The sequence below is a fragment of the Cebus imitator genome, unplaced genomic scaffold, assembly GCF_001604975.1.
Source record: "Cebus imitator isolate Cc_AM_T3 unplaced genomic scaffold, Cebus_imitator-1.0 Scaffold306, whole genome shotgun sequence".
Taxonomy (NCBI): Eukaryota; Metazoa; Chordata; class Mammalia; order Primates; family Cebidae; genus Cebus; species Cebus imitator.
In genome coordinates, this window is record NW_016107621.1 from 596887 (window position 1) to 614348 (window position 17462).

General features: G+C 57.4%; 2 protein-coding genes across 9 annotated transcripts in view; both read left to right on the plus strand.

The window, feature by feature from the left end:
- Window positions 1–4489, plus strand: part of GRIK5 (glutamate ionotropic receptor kainate type subunit 5) — a 74400-nt gene extending 69911 nt beyond the window's left edge. For 3 of the 7 annotated variants that reach the window (XM_017503098.2, XM_017503103.2, XM_017503099.2), the window contains 2 exons: window positions 3093–3137; window positions 3506–4484. In XM_017503098.2, coding sequence (XP_017358587.1) covers window positions 3093–3137; window positions 3506–3934 — 474 coding nt within the window. In that variant the 3' untranslated portion in view covers window positions 3935–4484. Of the gene's footprint in view, window positions 1–237; window positions 975–3092; window positions 3138–3505 lie in introns of those variants that run through there. The other 4 variants (XM_017503104.2, XM_017503105.2, XM_017503101.2 and 1 more) reach the window with 3 other exon arrangements.
- Window positions 4490–8508: 4019 nt separating this feature from the next.
- ATP1A3 (ATPase Na+/K+ transporting subunit alpha 3) overlaps window positions 8509–17462 on the plus strand; it is a 28569-nt gene continuing 19615 nt past the window's right edge. Inside the window, exons 1-6 of one of the 2 annotated variants that reach the window (XM_017503097.2) lie at window positions 8509–8710; window positions 14005–14091; window positions 14189–14248; window positions 14640–14843; window positions 16926–17039; window positions 17152–17286. In XM_017503097.2, coding sequence (XP_017358586.1) covers window positions 8705–8710; window positions 14005–14091; window positions 14189–14248; window positions 14640–14843; window positions 16926–17039; window positions 17152–17286 — 606 coding nt within the window. In that variant the 5' untranslated portion in view covers window positions 8509–8704. Of the gene's footprint in view, window positions 8711–13965; window positions 14092–14188; window positions 14249–14639; window positions 14844–16925; window positions 17040–17151; window positions 17287–17462 lie in introns of both variants that reach the window. The other variant, XM_017503096.2, reaches the window with a different exon arrangement.

Here is a 17462-nt window from a genome sequence, read left to right on the forward strand (position 1 = left end):
GGGTGAGGAGACAGCAGTTGATGCAACTGCAACTGGAAGAGGACACAGCCCTGGACTGGTCTCACACTGTATTCAGGAGGGCTGCTTCTGTGTCCCTGGGGGTTGCCCAGCCACACCCCTGAGTTTCTAGACCCATTCATGCTCTTGCACCCCTGGACTGCTGGTTCCCCACTTCCCTTCTCTCTGCCAGCCTCCAGCCCCTCATATCTAGTGGCTGACCTTGCATCTACTCCCCAGATCCCGGCTCTGCATCCAGCAGCCTGCCACTTGGCCCGAGGGCTCCTCTGAAGGAGCTGTCCATGCTGCTAGCAAGGGTGCCCACCACCCGTGTCCAGGTTGCCTTCCCAAGGACATCCCTCCAGCAAGTCTTTTCTTTCCTCCTGCAGCATCAGTTGTCTTCTCTTTATTGGATTCAGGCCACCAGCATACAAATGTGCTGTCATTTCCCCAGTCTTAAAGGAACCCTCTCCTGACCTCACATTTCTTCTCAGCCACTGCCCCCTCTTTCCTCTTCCCTTTACAGCCTTGGTGGAGGGGGTCTCCCTGATGCTTCCAGTTTCTTCTTTCCTTCCATTTCCTCTTGCCCTTCCTCCAATCTGGCTTCTGTCCCCACCACTCCTCCGAAGCCACTCTTGTCACCAGCAGCTTCCACACCTGAAATCCCCAGTCTCGGGCCTCATCTATATGAGGTAGCAGTGGACTTCGGCATAGCCAGTCACTCTCAGTCCTCGAAGCCCTTCTCCTACCTCTCTGACCACTCCTTCCCAGGTTCCCTTACTGGGTTCCTCTTTCTCCCCAGCCTCTGTTTATTGTGGGGTTCCAGGGCTTGGTCCTTAGACTGCTTCTCTTCTCAGTCTTTCTTCACTCCTTCCGTGATCCCACCAGCCAAATGGCTCTTAAGACCCCCTATGTGCTCGTGACTCTTGTGTTACTTATCTATTGCTATCATAACAAATAACAGCTTTTAAAAGCCAGCTTCCATTGGTTCACAGTTTCTGTGGGTCCAGAGCCTGGGAGCAGCTTAGCTGAATGGTTCTGGCTGCTGTGGGTCTCTGGTGAGGTCATGGTCATGTTGTTCGCCAGACTGCTGTGGTCTGAAGGCTCAACAGGGGCTGGCGGGTTCCCTTCCAAGATAGCTCACTGTCTCAAATGTCCCATGGGATTTTAGTTTATGGAGGTGATCGAGTGACAACATGGAGAGACCAATTCCATTGAAAGATGATTTTTGGCCAGGTGCACTATGGAAGGCTGAGTTGGGCAGATCGCTTGAGGAAAGGAGTTCACGACCAGCAACAAACCCTGTCTCTACTAAAAATACAAAAATTAGCCAGGCATGGTGGTGCACACTTGTAGTCCCAGCTACTCGGGAGGCTGAGGCAGGAGAATCACCTGAACCTAGGAGGTGGAGGTTGCAGTGAGCCAAGTCTCACTATAACAGAGTGAGACTGTCTCAAAAAGAAAAAAGAAAAGAAAAATGATTTTTATTCCTTAACATTTCCCAGGAGAAGGGGGCACAGGGGAAGCACTAAAAGCAGGGGCCAGCAGCCCGCAGCCTTTATTGGGGTTTCCTCAGGAAAGGCAAGGCAGGGCAGAGGAAATAGCTTATGATTGGCCAGTTTGAATAATGTCAGTGAACTCTGGGCTATAAGGGTTGTCCCCAGTCATCTGGCACCTGACCCTGGGTTGATTTGGGGCAGGAAGAATATTGGCTTGGTATGTGAGAGTTAGGTAAAGGGAGAGATTGGGGGTATAGACTCGGGATTGATTGGTTTGCACATGAAAGGCAGCTGAGCCCTCTGCTATCTCTAAGTCTTGGCTAGTTCTCAGAGGGGTAGTCTTTCCCCAGCCTGCAAGATGTTTAAGGTGTCAATATATCCTAAAACACAGAAAATAAAAAAACACGATGAATACACTCACATGGCAATTGGCAGGAGGCCTCAATTCCTCAAACAAGAAGCTCTCCAAGGACTGCTTGAGTGTCCTCACACCATGGCAGCTGAGGTCCCCCAGGGCGAGTGATCAAAGAGAGCAAGGTGGAAGCCAGAATGTGCAGTGGCCAAGCCTTATTCTGTTGGTCATGCAGACCAGCTCTGATAGTTTCAGAAGGAATTACACAGGGGCATGGATGTGGGAGGTTGGGACTTGAAGGGTGCCTGCATAACCCACAAATGTGTGTCTCCCCTGAAGCCATGGTCCGAAACTTCAGCTCCACATTTGGTATCTCCACTTGGCTGTCTGATAGGTGTGCATGTGATGTGATGTGTCCAACATTGGTCTTCTGCCCACCCATGAAGCAGTTTAGTCCTTCCAGTTGCTCAGGCCAAAATACATGGAGTTTTCCTTCACTATTCTGTCTCTTCCATGCCCCATATCTGATCTCTTAGCAGATCCTATTGGCTCCACCTTCAGAATATGTCCAGAATCCAGCCCCTTCTTAGGCTGCTCTGGTCCAGCCACCCCCATCTCCTGCCTGGGTAATTGTCGTAGCCTCCTCCATGGATCCCCTGCTATCGCCGTTGGCCTCCCTACAATCTGTTCTCAACACAGCTCCAGAGCGATCCTGTGAAAACACAGCAGTCCTCTACCTAAAGCTCTCTAATGACTCTCATCTGACTCTTCCATTCTGATTTTCAGAATGAAAGCCAAAAATCCTTCCAGTGGCTTATGTGCCTTAGCAGAGCTGGCTGCCACTGCTCCTTTGACCTCATCTCCCTGTCTTCTTCCCTGTGCACACCCCCTTCCAGTCACACTGACCTGCTTGCAGTGCCTCAGACATGCCAGGCCGCTCCCACCTGGACACTTGGGCCCTGCCCTGTTGTCTGTCCAGCAGGCTGTCCTCCCAGGTCTCCATGTGGCTCACCCTGTCTTTATTTAAGTAAGGATCCTTCTTTCAGTGAGGTCTTCCGTGACTTCCTATCTCAGAATTCATCCTCACTTCCCACCCATACTGCCTAGGCCTCTTCCTGATTTTATTTATCTCCAAAGCACTCATCACGCCTAACACACTACATACATGTGTGTTATCTTCTGTATGCACATTTGAGCATAACCTCCACGAGGGGTGGGACTTCTGTCTGTTTTGTTCTCTGCAGTATCTCCAGTGCCAAGAACAGTACCAGGCACACAGCAGGCGTCCAGTAAATATGCTTTGCAATAATGAACGAATGGATGAGGGGCAGAGGATGGGAAATCAGTAAGAGGGAAGAAACGAGAAAATTTAGAGAGAGTGAAAACACCAGAGGAGCCTAGATGGAAGGTGAAAGGCAGATTCAGGAACAACTACAGAGAAGAATGGAGACACTGGAGATAAGTGGGGAGAGAGGAAGGGAGAGGTGGAAAGGGGAGGCAGAAAACACGGGGGAGATAAAGAGAAGTGGGAAGGGAATCGAGGGCAGAAGGAAGAAAGACTCGGGCGAGGAAAGGAGGAGGAGTGCGGTGTGGAGAGAGGCTAGAGGAGGCGGGAGGCAGACTGTGCCGGGACGGTAACCGCCCGCGCCGCCCCCAGGTGTCGGTGTGCCAGGAGATGCTGCAGGAGCTGCGCCACGCCGTGTCTTGCCGCAAGACGTCGCGTTCCCGCCGGCGCCGGCGCCCGGGCGGCCCGAGCCGGGCCCTGCTGTCGCTGCGCGCGGTCCGCGAGATGCGCCTCAGCAATGGCAAGCTCTACTCGGCCGGCGCGGGCGGGGATGCGGGCGGCGCGCACGGGGGCCCGCAGCGCCTCCTGGACGACCCGGGGCCCCCCAGCGGAGCCCGGCCCGCCGCCCCCACCCCCTGCACCCACGTGCGTGTCTGCCAGGAGTGCCGGCGCATCCAGGCGCTGCGGGCCTCGGGGGCCGGCGCGCCCCCGCGTGGCCTGGGCGCCCCTACTGAGGCCACTAGCCCACCCCGGCCGCGGCCTGGCCCCGCCGGCCCCCGGGAGCTGGCGGAGCACGAGTGACCACGGGCGGGGCCCTGCGGGCGCCCAGACTGACTGCAGGGACTGGGCCCGCCCCAGGCCCCGGCCATCTCGGCTCCTGCAGCGGGTGCGGGACAGGACTTGTGCACCGGCGCCCCAGACGCCGCGATTTTGCCTTGGGTTCCCCGTGAAGTCCGAGGCCTGGCTCTGGAGCCCGCCTGCGCCCCCCAGTGGACTCGCGAGAGGGTGCCGCGGGCGAGAAGGGCGCAGGAACCGAGGACTCCAGGGGCTGGGGACTTCTGGGACCGCTCCGGGAAGCGGAAAGCAGTCCACGGGGAGGACCCCATCCTGGGACTGCTCAGGCTCCCCAAGACTTGACGCAGCCTCCCACGCTTCTGGAGGTGGGGAGGGCCTCTGGATAGATGGGTGTCCCCTGGTGCCCCTCCACTCTTCTCTTCCTCTCTTTTTTTGGGGGGAGAAACCTCAGAATTTCTATGAGACCCCCCCAGGGAGGGGGTCAGTTGGGCCCCCATCCCTCCCCTTGCTACATCTCAGACCCTGTTGGAATAAAAAAAAGAACAAAACCCCAGAACTGGGGATACCGGCTCTCATTTCCTGGGGATGTGAGGGCATTGGAGGCTTGGGTCCCCGGGGCACCGCTGAGAACCAGAGTGAGCCTCCATAGTCACTTCCATGCTCTCTCCACCCTCGGCCCTGCCCACAGCCTGCAGGCCAGCCCAGGTCCCAGCAGTTGGCCCCTATCCGCTGACCTTCTCTCAGGACAGAGGGAGGCTGCGACAGAGACCCTGAGACAGATGGAGAGATGCAGGGATCTGGAGATGCGGAGACACCGGAAGCGGAGACACAGAAAGACAGAAAGCCGATGGGGCTGGGGGAGGGGAGGGCCAGTGAGCTGTTGAGTGTGGCCGTGCTTGGGGTGACGAGTGTGTGCCTGGGCCGGGGTGATTCAGTGACGTTTTGATGGTGTGTGGGCGCATCCACGAGGCCATCTTCAACTGTCTGTGACTGTGACCCCATGTTTCTGTTGAAAATGTATCTCCCCAGCCCCAAGAGAAAGCGAGGAAGCCCAGTAGAGGGGAGGGGGTGGGAGGGCAGGCAGAGGTGGGAGAGGCTGAAGGGCTGATGGCGCAGGAGAAGGGTGGGGTCCACCTTCTGTCCCCGCCTTCCCTTGCACCGCCGGAGGTTTCTGTGGAAACTGCAGCTGAGAAAGGACGAGTGAAGGTCACACAGCAAGAGCCGAAACGAGGCCGAGCAGAAAGGGAGAGATGGAGGGATGGCGAGAGACGGAGATGGGGAGAGACAACCAAGGGGGCATAGTGGGCGGGAGAGGGATGGGGAGAGAGAGCTAGGGGGCACAGAGCCGGTGAGACAGGGACAGAGACTGGGTGAGGTGAGAGAAGACTGGAGAAGTAGAGGGCTGGGCCCAGTGGTGAGGCGGGAGGGTAAGAGACACCCGGAATTGGGTTGAGAGACAGGAAACCATAAAAAACTAAATGGAGCCTGGAGGGGGCTAGAACGGAAGGGAGGGTCCCAGAGAGGGCGAGGCTGGGCCAGTCCTGGGCCGCGGCCCGGGCCTTGGGAGCTGTCCGTTCAGCACCCAGCTGGCCAGCCTGAGCCCAGCGCGCCCGACTTCCCTCCGGAGCCCGCCTGCCACACCACTGGAGACCCCTACCCCAGGAGGCCGCTGTGCGGCTCGCAGCGGCCCCCCTCGCCACCCAGCCCCTTCTGCTTCTCAGACCGTGGCTGCCTGCGTGCCCTTCGGACAGGTGTGGGGGCGAGCACCAGCCTCTCTGTTGTCCCACATCTGTCTCCACATCTCTTTTCCACACCCCAGTCAATGTCTCTGCCCTGGGGCCGGACTCTGTCGAGGTGACTGGAACACGATTGCAGACATTTCTGGTTTCTCCCCCTTCTCTGTCCCAATGCCTCGAGGCTGATCCCCTCTGGGGTCTCTCCCCATTTCTGAGTCCCCTATCCCCCACCAAGTTTCTGCTCAGTCTCCCCCCTGGCCTTTATCTCTGAGTCTCCTTGGTTTGTCAAATCTGTCTCTGCCTGGCTCTCCATGTCCCTGTATCTCTGTCACCTTCACTGAGCACTTCCGTTGCACTGTTTCTGTGTTCTCATCTCTGTCTGCCAATCTCTCTTTTTCAGTCTGTCCATATATGCCTCTCTCTCATTCTGGGCTGCCTGTTTCTCCTCCTGTCTCTCTCTCTGCCTCTCACACCTAGCTCCTCTATCCCCCTTTATCCCTGTGACCTTCCCAGGTCTTTCCTCCTCTCCGCCCGCCCCCCAACTTCTGCAGAATCTCACTGGGAGCATGATGCACAGTCATCAGTCTCATCGGGCTCGTACCTGAGAAAGGAGTGCATGAGGGGGGACATGAGCTTGTGTCTGAGGTGGGATGGGAAGGGCTTGAGGCCTCCCCCGGCCCAGCTGGAGAGCAAGAGCAGACAGAGCCTAGAATCTCCTGGAATCCAGGCCTCCCCCACCTCCCCAGGCTTCTCCATCTCCCCAATCCCATTCTCCGTGGTCCAGGCCCATGCCTTTAGGCCAAGGTGTCAAGAGAAGGAAGGGATGATATGTTGATAGCCTCTCCCTCCCCCAGGAAAGGGCAGAGTTGAGGAGGGGGCATCTGGGGGCAAGGCACCTGGGTTAAAACATGTGGCTCCTCCCCCTTTCCCAGTCTCCATAGCAACAGCCCAGTCTGCAGGCCCAACCTCCTTTGCTGCAGAAGCAGCCTCCCTGTTACCATGGCAACAAAGGACAGCGGGAAAGATGGGGATGGGTCAGAGGACAGGATTGGGATGGGGCTGTGGGCGCTGGGGAAGGCCTCCATCCACTTCCTGGCCCTGTCTCTGTCCCCTGTCCGTGTGCTGTGGCTCTGAATTTCTCTCTGTTTCTGTGCCTTTCTCTGGCCCGAAGACTTTCACACATTTCCCTGCACCAGGTCCTCGACCTTCATCCACCCACCCTCATAACACCACTCCCTGTCCCTTGCCTGTGTCCCTCACGTCTCTTCTCCCATAGGGGGAGAGGATACACACATTCTGAGAAAGCTACAAGGTCAAATGCTCGCTCTCTCTCTCTCTCCCTTCCCTTTCTATCATCCCCAGGGAGAGTCTGTGGTGTTCCTCATAGAACAAAGTGGCATTGGAGGGGTGGAGAGGCCTCAACTTCTTGGGCTCCAGTGGGGTGGCTGTTGGGGTGTTGTGTTGGTGGCAGGCCTGAGGTGTGGGTGCTGGCTCTGCGTCTGTGTGTGTACATATACTGTGTGTCGTGGGTGAGGGCGTTGGAGTGTGTTTGGAGGTGTAACAAAGATGGCTGTGTGGTGCTGCAATAACGTGATGTATGTGTGGGAGGTGTGTGGGTGTCACGTGACTTGTGTTTGAATTATTGTACTTTGTGTGTGTGCACCTTTTTGTCTGTCATTCACAGTTAGCATAGGCAATTTAGCACTGTGGGCCATTGCTCATGCCCAGACACACTGGGGAGCAATGTGTGTGATGAAGAGTGTGACATTGTGGGATCATGCAACGATGTCCACAAAGGCTGATGTTGTGTGTCTGGAGGCAGTGTGAGACTTGTGCCTGTGTGATAGTGCTGAGTGCACATGTGTGTTGGTTTACAGGTTGCATGGTGTGGGTTTCTATGTGAGATGTTGGGAGGTCAGGTGTGTTTGAGTGTGTGATGTGTGAATCTGTGATGTTCTAGAGTCCGTGTGAGTCTGCACAGCACTTTGAGGCTGTGATTGTGATTCTCTTGTGGTGTGATGGGTGTGTGTGTGTGTGTGTGCCATATATGTGTTTCATCCCTACATGTTTGAGACTCTGGGTTTGTGTGATGGGGTATTGTTGTGTGTGTGAGGGTACATGCTGGTGTGTGATGGAATGTAAGTGCGACCCTGTGGTGTGTGCATGTCCCCAGCATCTGGACTATCAGGTTGATGGTCCTGTGCAACTGTGACGCTGGGCATTTTCTGGGTCTCCTGGGGCTCTCCTCCACTGTGTTGTGTCTCCCCTGTACCCTGTGTGGTTGTGTCTCATTGGATAGCTCAGGCGTAGTGGGGGCACCCACAGTGAGGAAATCTCAGGGCTCATCCCCCCAGCACCCCTCCTCAAATGCGGGGCCTTCCTAGCTCTCTTGTGTCCCCCTCCAATTTCCCCTGCTGCAGGGCCCTCTTCCTGAACATACCCCCATCCACCATCTTCAGGGGCCCTGGTGCCCTGGTGCCACACTGCAGCGATTCACCGAGCTTTCCTCCCATCCCGTGTCACTACTCCCCTCCCTCAGCGCACCCTTCTCGCTGATGGCACACCTTCACAATGAGGGGATTTCCGAGGTTCTCCTTCCCTGAGCGCCCCTCCTTGGAGGCCCCACCCCATATTGAGGGGATCTCCAGGTCCCATATTGAGAGGATCTCCAGGTCCCCTATTGCGGGGGTCTCCGGGAATCCCCACGGCCCCGCAGCGCTCCCCCTTCGCGGCAGCGCGGCCACTTTTGCGGAGCCCAGGGGAGAGGACAGCTGCAGTACCAGGGGCGGAGCCGCGGGCCGTCCGTCAGCGCGGCGGCGCCCCTGATTGGCCAGCTCCGCCCCCTCCCGCGGACGCGGGCATATGAGGAGGCGGAGGCGGCGGCCGCCGCAGCCTCTGTGCGGTGGGACCCACGGACGGACGGACGCGCACACCGACAGAGGCGCGGGCGCTGCAGAGGTCCCCAGCCCGAGCCCGCGCCTGAGCCCGCCCCGAGGTCCCCGACGCGCCCGCCCGGCCCTCTCCCCGCGGAGCCGCCAAGATGGGGGTAGGTGCTGGGCCGACTGGGCGCCGCTTCTGTGTGACATTGTGGGGCCAGTGACATTGGGTGTGCACGGGGGGCGGGGGCTCCTTGGACCCCTGCGCACCGGGCTCGGTCTGCCACACCCGGGGTGCCGGCTGACCTGGTCGATCCGTGTGGTCTTGGCGCTGCTGCGAATGTGTGCACGGGGCTGCTGGGGGCGGCGGGGGGCCTGTGGCGCACGTTGGCATGGCTTTGTGTGCGGGGGTCCCCGGAGTCGAGGGCCAGCCCTCAGCATTTCCGCCTGACCTTGTGGTGTTGCATGTGCACGGTTGCATGTGTGTATGGGAGCTGCTGGCTCGGTCAGGCCCTGGCAGCGAGTGTGTGGCCCCCACGGTGTCTGAAAGTCTGCCATCACGTCTGGGTGTGTCTGAGAGTTCCTGTTAGTGCGTCTGGGGTTATTGAAGTCCCCCCAACCCCCTCCCCGGCTTCCCTGGCAGGGTGCCGATAGGTCCGGGCTATGGGATGGACATCAGATGACCTCTCTTTCTCCTTCCAGGCCTGGATGGGGGGGCTCCGCAGTGTGTGTGTGTGTGTGTGTGTGTGTATGCGGGCTCTGCAGTGTCGCAGCCTGGGGCTGCAGTGTGTGTGTGTGCAGCCCCTACTGTAGGGGAGCAGGCATCGGAGGCTGGAAGGAGAGGAACAGGAGAGCCACGGTGGAAAGACTGAGCTCACGGCTGAGGGTGTGTGTGTGCAAATGTGTAGTGGGCAGCGTGCATGCCTGTTTGTGTCCTTGCCTCTGTGTCCGTGTGTCCTTGTCTGTCTGTGAGTCTCTCCAGCAGATGCCGCCTCCCTCCCTGGGTGACCACCTGACCCTTGCTGCAGCCCTGGATTCCTCCCTGTGTGTCTGGGGCGGGGCTGGGCAGGGGGGAATCAAGGGAGGAGAGGGTGGGGTAGGAGGGGGTAGGTGTGATGCAGAGGGCAGGAGAGGCCAGTGGAAGGGGAGTCTGAGGGCTGGGGACAAAGATGGCGGATAAAGGCTGATGGGCCCAGGGATGGAGGTGGGGGATGGGGCTGCAGATCTGTGGGGTGGGGTGGGGTGGGCCGGGGGGCTGGGAAGGAGAATTGGGTTGGGGCAGGACTAGGGGAGAGAAGGGAGAAAGGGGTAGTCAGTGATGGCTGTCAGGTAAGTGGAATGGAGGAAGGGAAACTGTGGATGGACTGGGAGAGAAGACTGATGCTCAAAGCCCTAAAGAAGGAAGTAGGGGGGTGGGTCTTGGGAAAAGGAGTGGGGACGAGAGGTGAAATGAAGGCAGCTTAGACATGGGGGGGAAAGACAGAAACACATGGAAAGACAGAGAGAGATGCTCTGAGAAAGACACAAAAAGAGACATGGACATAGAGACAAAGAGACAGAGACAAGCAGAGAGACATGGCTGAGACACATAGAGGGACAATGAGAGAGAAAATGAGAAACTGAGGCTCAGAGGAAGAGACACAAGGACAGATATTTCCTATCCAGCAGCAATCACAGTCGGCCTGAGGGACGGGAAGAGGAGGCAGAGGGCAAAGGGGGAGGTCAAGGGAGGGATGCCCAGAGATGTGGGCCAGGTCCCCTGCGAGGGGGAGGGGAGGCTGGCCCAGGCGCAGAGGCTGTGAGACCTGGTGCCAGATCAGGGAGAGGCAGACAGCAAAGAAAATGGCAAGGAGCTGCAGAGGCGGCCACAGCGAGACAGGCGTGGCCCCCACCCTCGGAGGTGCTCCCGCCCCGCAGCGCGCCCATCTGGGCCTCCTGCCTTGATTGGGAAAGCCTCAGCTGTGCACCCCAACAGATGGGAGCCCGCCCTCAAGGGGATCTGGTCATGGCAAGGGCAAGCAGAAACCAAGGCCAGGGCCAGGGTAAGCCAGAAGTCCAGGCCCTCAGTCCCTCCTCCCTCAGACCAAGAGTCCAGGTCCCAGCCCCTCTTCCCTCAGACCAGATGTCCAGGCCCAGCCCCTCCTCCCTCAGACCAGGAGTCCAGGCATAGCTCCTCCTCCCTCAGACCAGGTGTCCAGGTCCAGCCCCTCCTCCCTCAGACCAGGAGTCCAGGCACAGCCTCTCCCCTCAGACCAGGTGTCCAGCCTCAGCCCCTCCTCCCTCAGTCCAGGAGTCCAGGCATAGCCCCTCCTCCCTCAGACCAGGTATCCAGCCCCAGCCCCTCCTCCCTCAGACCAGGAGTCCAGGCACAGCCCCTCCTCCCTCAGACCAGGAGTCCAGGCCCCCAGGCCCTCCTCCCTCAGACCCAGGAATCCAGGCCCCTGCCCCTCCTCCCTCAGACTCAGGGGTCCAGGTCCCCAGCCTCTCTCAGGATCGAAGAGTCCAGCCCCACCCTTAGCTTTTATGGGCTGCACCCCACTCCCCCACCACAAGCATCAGCTCCCAGCCTTCGGTAAGCTTTTCAGTGGGCAGCTGGGCAGCTGGTTTTCTCCCTCTCTTTCCGGAACCCCATCTCTGCCCTCTCCTGACCTCCTGCACAGCACTCAATCTCATGCCTTTGTGGCTCCACATCTCTCCATCTTCCCATGTCTCTCTGTCCCTGGGTTTACCCCATTGAGCAAGGCTGAGAGCAACCCTGGCTCTGCAGGGGAGTATGAAAGATGGTCTCCCCGTCCCCCAAGCCTCTATGCCTCCACGTCTGAGACGCAGTGCTGCTGCAGGGCTGGCACAGGGCCAAGCCTCCCTCCCACCCCCTGCACCCCTTCTTGAGGCTCCCAGATCTCCAGGCTGCTGGCCCTCCCTGCACACCCCACCCTCCTACTCAGCCTCTGGGTCTGGGGGCAGACAGCAGGCAGCTCAGGCCCTCTACAAGGTCACGAGGAGATTAGCGCTGAGCCGCACTGAGCCTCGGATCCCAGCTTGGCCCTGGGCCTGCAGGGCCTGTCAGCGGCCCTGGCGGCACCCAGCCTCGCCCCACCCCTCCCACCAGCCTCCAACACTGCTCTCCCTATCGCCCAGGCTCCCAAACTGGGACTTCAGGCACTCATACCACGTGCAGTTCAAGCTGGGACTGGGCTTCTGCCTCTTGCTCTCCTGCTCTGTCCTCCAGGGACCCGGCCAGGCCCACCCTCTGTTAAGCACGCTCCACAGCCCCACACATGGAAGATCCCAGAGAGAGACAGAGACAGAGACAGAGAAGGTCTCAGAGGGAGACAATGAGAGAGACAGAGACAGAGGGATATAGACAGACAGAGATAGAGAAGCAGATCCTAGAGACAGAGCTAGATCTCAGAGAGACAGAAATAGAGAATAAGATCCCAGAAAGTTAGAGAAAGAGGCAGAGATACAGAGGAAGATCCCAGGGAGAGACAGAGAGAGAGGGAGGTCCTACAGAAAGAGACAGATACATTCATGTATACATTCATATATATACACATATACATATGTATACAGAGAGAGAGAGGAAGTTCCCAGAGAGAGACAGTAAGAGAGAGGAAGGTCCTGCAAAAAGAGACAGAAAGATACATACATATATATAGAGAGAGAGAGAGAGAGAGAGAGAGGGAGAGAGAGAGAGGGAGAAGTAGAGACAGAAAGAGAGAGAGAGAGGAAGGAAGAGCCCAGAGAGAGACAGTGAAAGAGAATGGAAGGTCCTACAGAGACAAACAGATATATACATATCTATATCTATATATGGGGGGGGGGAGGAGAAGGTCCCAGAGAACAGAGACATTGGGAGTGAGGTATTGAGGAAATCCCAGAGAGAGACAGAGGAAGAAAGAGACAGATAGGGAGGAAAGGGAGGAGAACTCCAGGATGAGACAATGAGAGAAAGAGAATGAGAGGAAGGAGGGGACGGAAGATTTGAGAGACAGAAAGGAAAATTCCAAAGAGAGACAGAGGAAGAGAGACAGAGACAGACATAAATAAGAGAGCTTAGTGATAGTGAGAAAGAGATTCAGAGATGGAGAGGAGATCCCAGGGAGAGACGGGAGAAAGAGGTAGGCAGATCCCAGAGAGAGACAGGAGAGAGACAGACGGCGGTGGTGGGGGAGGGTTCGGGGAGAGAGAGAGAGGTTGAAACAGGAATAGAGACAGCAGGGAGCGATGTGAGCACCCCAGGGAAGGAGACAGCTTGAGAGATGAAGATGGAGACACAATGACAGAGACAGACCAAAAGATGGAAAAAGAGACAGAAAGTACTGATCCTTGAGTTGCCAATTCAGAGGGAAGTAAGAACCCAGAGAGACAGAAACTCCCCAGACCTGGGGAGAGGCGGCCAAGGGATGGAGGCAGACATTATGCAAGTCAGAGAGACAGAAAGAAGCAGGGATCAGAGAGAGACAAAATCATAGAAAGACACATGCAGAGAGACCCAGAGACGGGGATCAGGATAGAGAATGAGAGAGACAACATAAAGAGATCAGAGGAATGGAGAGAGAGCTATCAAGGGAGAGAAAGAGGCTTGCAGAGACAGAGATACAGAGATGGAGAGATAGAGACAGGAGACAGAGAGATGAAGCAGCAATAAGACAAAGAGGCACAAACGGAGGCCTGGAGAGACAGACAGGGGAGAAAGGGATAGAGAGACACAGATGGAGACACAGCAAAAGACAGATATGTAGGAAAGCTGGACAGGGCCAGGAAGAGGGAAGAAGAGACAGAAGCACAGAGTTAAAAAGCCACATAGAGGCCAGATGCAGTGGCTCACACCTGTAATCCCAACATTTTGGGACGCTAAAGCAGGAGGAACGCTTGAGTCTAGGAGTTAAGAGACAAGCCTGGGCAACATAGTGCGACCTCATCTCTAGAAAAAAAAACTAAAAAATTAGCCAGGCATAGTGGCACACACCTATGGTCCCAGCTATGCAGGAGGCTGAGGCAGGAGGATCACCTGAGCTTGGTAGGTCGAGGCTGCAGTGAACTGTGATCGCTGCACTCCAGCCTGGGCAACGGAGCGAGACACTGTTTCAAAAAACAAAAACAAAAACAAAGTCACACAGAACACAGAACACAGAAGGGGAGAGAGCCACAAAGATGAGCACAGAAACAGAGACAGAAACACAGGCAGAAGCCAAACAGGGACCTGCAGGGACAGAGACTCAGAGATACCTGGAGCCAGAGACAGGGAAGCCATTCGGAGCAGACGAGACTCACAAGGCCCAAAGTCACCAAGAGGCACCGGGAGAGACAGTGGGATCCCGAGAGGCAGACAACTCCCCACCCAGAGATGAGGGGCATAGGGCAGGAGGGCAGCCGGGGCATGGAGGGCCGGTGTACCCCTGGAACCCCTTCTCGCCCGCAGTCTGGTGGCTCTGATAGCTATCGTATCGCCACCTCGCAGGACAAAAAAGATGACAAGGGCTCGCCCAAGAAGAATAAGGGCAAGGAGCGCCGGGACCTGGATGACCTCAAGAAGGAGGTGGCTATGGTAAGCCCCGCCCTCTGCCCACACACCCTCCAGAGAGCCCCGCCAGTTCCTGGCTGGCCTAGGCACTCACCATCTCCCCCAAATTCCTGTTCCTCAGACAGAGCACAAGATGTCAGTGGAAGAGGTCTGCCGGAAATACAACACAGACTGTGTGCAGGTGCGGCCGGGCTGCGAGCCTGAGAACTAGGGAGGAGGGGCTGGGGACTGGGACCCCTGGGTCTGAGGGAGGAGGGGCTGGGGACTGGGATGCCTGGGTCTGAGGGAGGAGGGGCTGGGAACTGGGACCTCTGGGTCTGAGGGAGGAGGGGATGGGGACTGGGACCTCTGGGTCTGAGGGAGGAGGGGCTGAGGCCTGGACCCCTGGGTCTGAGGGAGGAGGGGCTGGGAACTGGGACCTCTGGGTCTGAGGGAGGAGGGGATGGGGACTGGGACCCCTGGGTCTCAGGGAGGAGGGGCTGGGGCTGGTGTCTGAAGTTCTGGGGATGTGGTGAAAGCCTGGGTGCCAGGGTTGCCCAGGGAAGGTTCTGTGTGAGTCCTCTGTCCCCCAGGGTTTGACCCACAGCAAAGCGCAGGAGATCCTGGCCCGGGATGGGCCTAACGCGCTCACGCCGCCGCCTACCACCCCGGAGTGGGTCAAGTTTTGCCGCCAGCTCTTTGGTGGCTTCTCCATCTTGCTGTGGATCGGGGCCATCCTCTGCTTCCTGGCCTACGGTATCCAGGCGGGCACCGAGGACGACCCCTCTGGTGACAATGTGAGTGCCTGGACCCTGCCCTGTGCACGGCCCCACACATTGATTTCCAGACACCATCCGCACCTCCTCCCACCCCTCCAGCCTCTTCACAGCCACTCTCCTCCTTTCTCCCATCTAACTCACACTCACCCAGCAAGAGAACCAGATCTAACACAAGGCAAACTGAGGCTCAGAAAACCCGGGGAACTTGTCCACGGCCCCACAGCAGGACGTGTGAGCTGGGGCTCTGTCCCAAGGCTGTGTGACCTCAGCGGCCTTGAGAACAGACACCAGCGGGTGATCACGGCTTGACAGATACCCAGAGTGAGTGTCACACAGAGACCCAGGCATGCCCTGCGGCTGAGACGTCAGGGCCTGTCCCCACAACACAGAGACACATTCGAGATGCAGTTTCAGATCCCATGTGCGTCACACAGACCCACACACCGGCCACACACAGATCTCGCCTGCGTAGGCGTGCATGCACACACACACATGCGTGTGGAGGGTCAATGCAGACAGCCACACCAGGATGTGGATTCAAACAGCCACCTTGGGTGCGGCAGCTCACGCCTGTAATCCCAGCACTTTGGGAGGCTGAGACAGGTGGATCACAAGGTCAGGAGATCGAGACCATCCCAGCCAACATGGCGAAACCCCATCTCTACTAAAATACAAAAAACTGGCCGGGCGTGGTGGCACACGCCTGTAATCCTAGCTACTTGGGAGGCTGAGGCAGGGGAATCACTTGAACCTGGGAGGCAAAATATTGCAGTGAGCCGAGATCGCACCACTGTACTGCAGCCAGGTGACAGAGCGAGACTCCATCTCAAAAACAAAACAAAACAAAACAAAACATGACCACCTAATTCAGAAACACAGACACACTCAGACATACACTGACAGACAGAGGAACTCACATACACACTGACACACATACACAAAGAGCAATACAGGCATAACCTGGTGACAGACAGACATGAGAGTTAGGCACAGTGTCCTCAGATATTCAAACCTAAACAGGCAGAGAGCCCGAAGTCTCAGACTTCAGCTCGCACAGAGAGGCAGAGCTGGAGACACAGAGACAGAGATCCACACACAGAGAACCAAACAAGCCACCTTGCAGATGGAAAAACAGGCAGGCCCCAGTCAGACAGACACATGGACAGACAGCTGCATACCCAGACTCTTCAACACATGCAAGAGGACAGACACAAAATAGTTGGACAAGTCAGGCGTGGTGGCTCACGCCTGCATCCCAGCACCTTGGGAGGCCAAGGCAGGAGGGTTACTTGAGGCCAGGAGTTCCCGAAGCCTGAGTAACATACCCAGACAGACCCAGTCTTTAAAAAATTACCAAAAAAATAGCCGGGCCTGGTGGCGCACACCTGTAGCCTGAGCTACTCCAGAGGCTAAGGTGGGAGGATTGCTTGAACCTGGGAGGTTGAGGCTGCAGTAAGCTGAGATTGTGCACTGTACTCTAGCCTGGGCAGCAGAGTGAGACCCTGTCTCAAAAAAAAAAAAAAAAAAAAAAAAAATCAACAGACCCTTAGAATCAGACACACTCGTTACAGAAAGAGGGACTCAGCCAGGCACAGTGGCTCAAGCCTGTAATCTCAGCACTTTGGGAGGCTGAGGCGGGTGGATTACCTGAGGTTGGGAGTTTGAGACCAGCGTGATCAACATGGTGAAACCCCACCTCTACAAAAAATTAGCCAGGCGTGGTGGCACATGCCTGTAATCCCAGCTACTCGGGAGGCTGAGGCAGGAGAATCGCTTGAACATGGGAGGCAGAGGTTGCAGTGAGCTGAGATCACGCCATTGAGCTCCAGCGTGGGCAGCAAGAGCGAAACTCCGTCTCAAAAAGAAAAAGAGAAAGAATGAAAGAGAGAGGGAGGAAGGGAAGGAAGAGAAGGAAGGAAGAAAGGGGGACTCAAGATGGGAGAGACTCAGACACACAGACCCTCATAACCAACCTAGGGTCAGGCACACAAATACAGACCCCCATTGATACCAAAGCTGCATTCCCAGACTCCAGGCAGGCAGGAACTGGTGGGGAGGGCCTTGGGTGGCCCCTGATCAGTGTCCCCCATCTCCCCACAGCTGTACCTGGGCATCGTGCTGGCGGCCGTGGTGATCATCACCGGCTGCTTCTCCTACTACCAGGAGGCCAAGAGCTCCAAGATCATGGAGTCCTTCAAGAACATGGTGCCCCAGGTGAGGGGTGCCGCAGGGGCCAGACGGGGCTGTATGGATGGGCTGGGGGCCGGGTCCGATGACCCCCAGGCAGAGGGAGCCTGGGAGGTGACACTGCTCCATCCCATCCCAGCAAGCCCTGGTGATCCGGGAAGGTGAGAAGATGCAGGTGAACGCTGAGGAGGTGGTGGTCGGGGACCTGGTGGAGATCAAGGGCGGGGACCGAGTGCCGGCTGACCTGCGGATCATCTCAGCCCATGGCTGCAAGGTGGGCCTGGGCCTGGGGCCTGGCTCTACCGTCCCTCATGCTGCCCAGGAGTCCAGGCCCAGCCCCTCCTCCCTCAGACCCAGGAGTCCAGGCCCCCAGCCCCTCCTCCCTCAGACCCAGGAGTCCAGGCCCAGCCCCTCCTCCCTCAGACCCAGGAGTCCAGGCCCCCAGCCCCT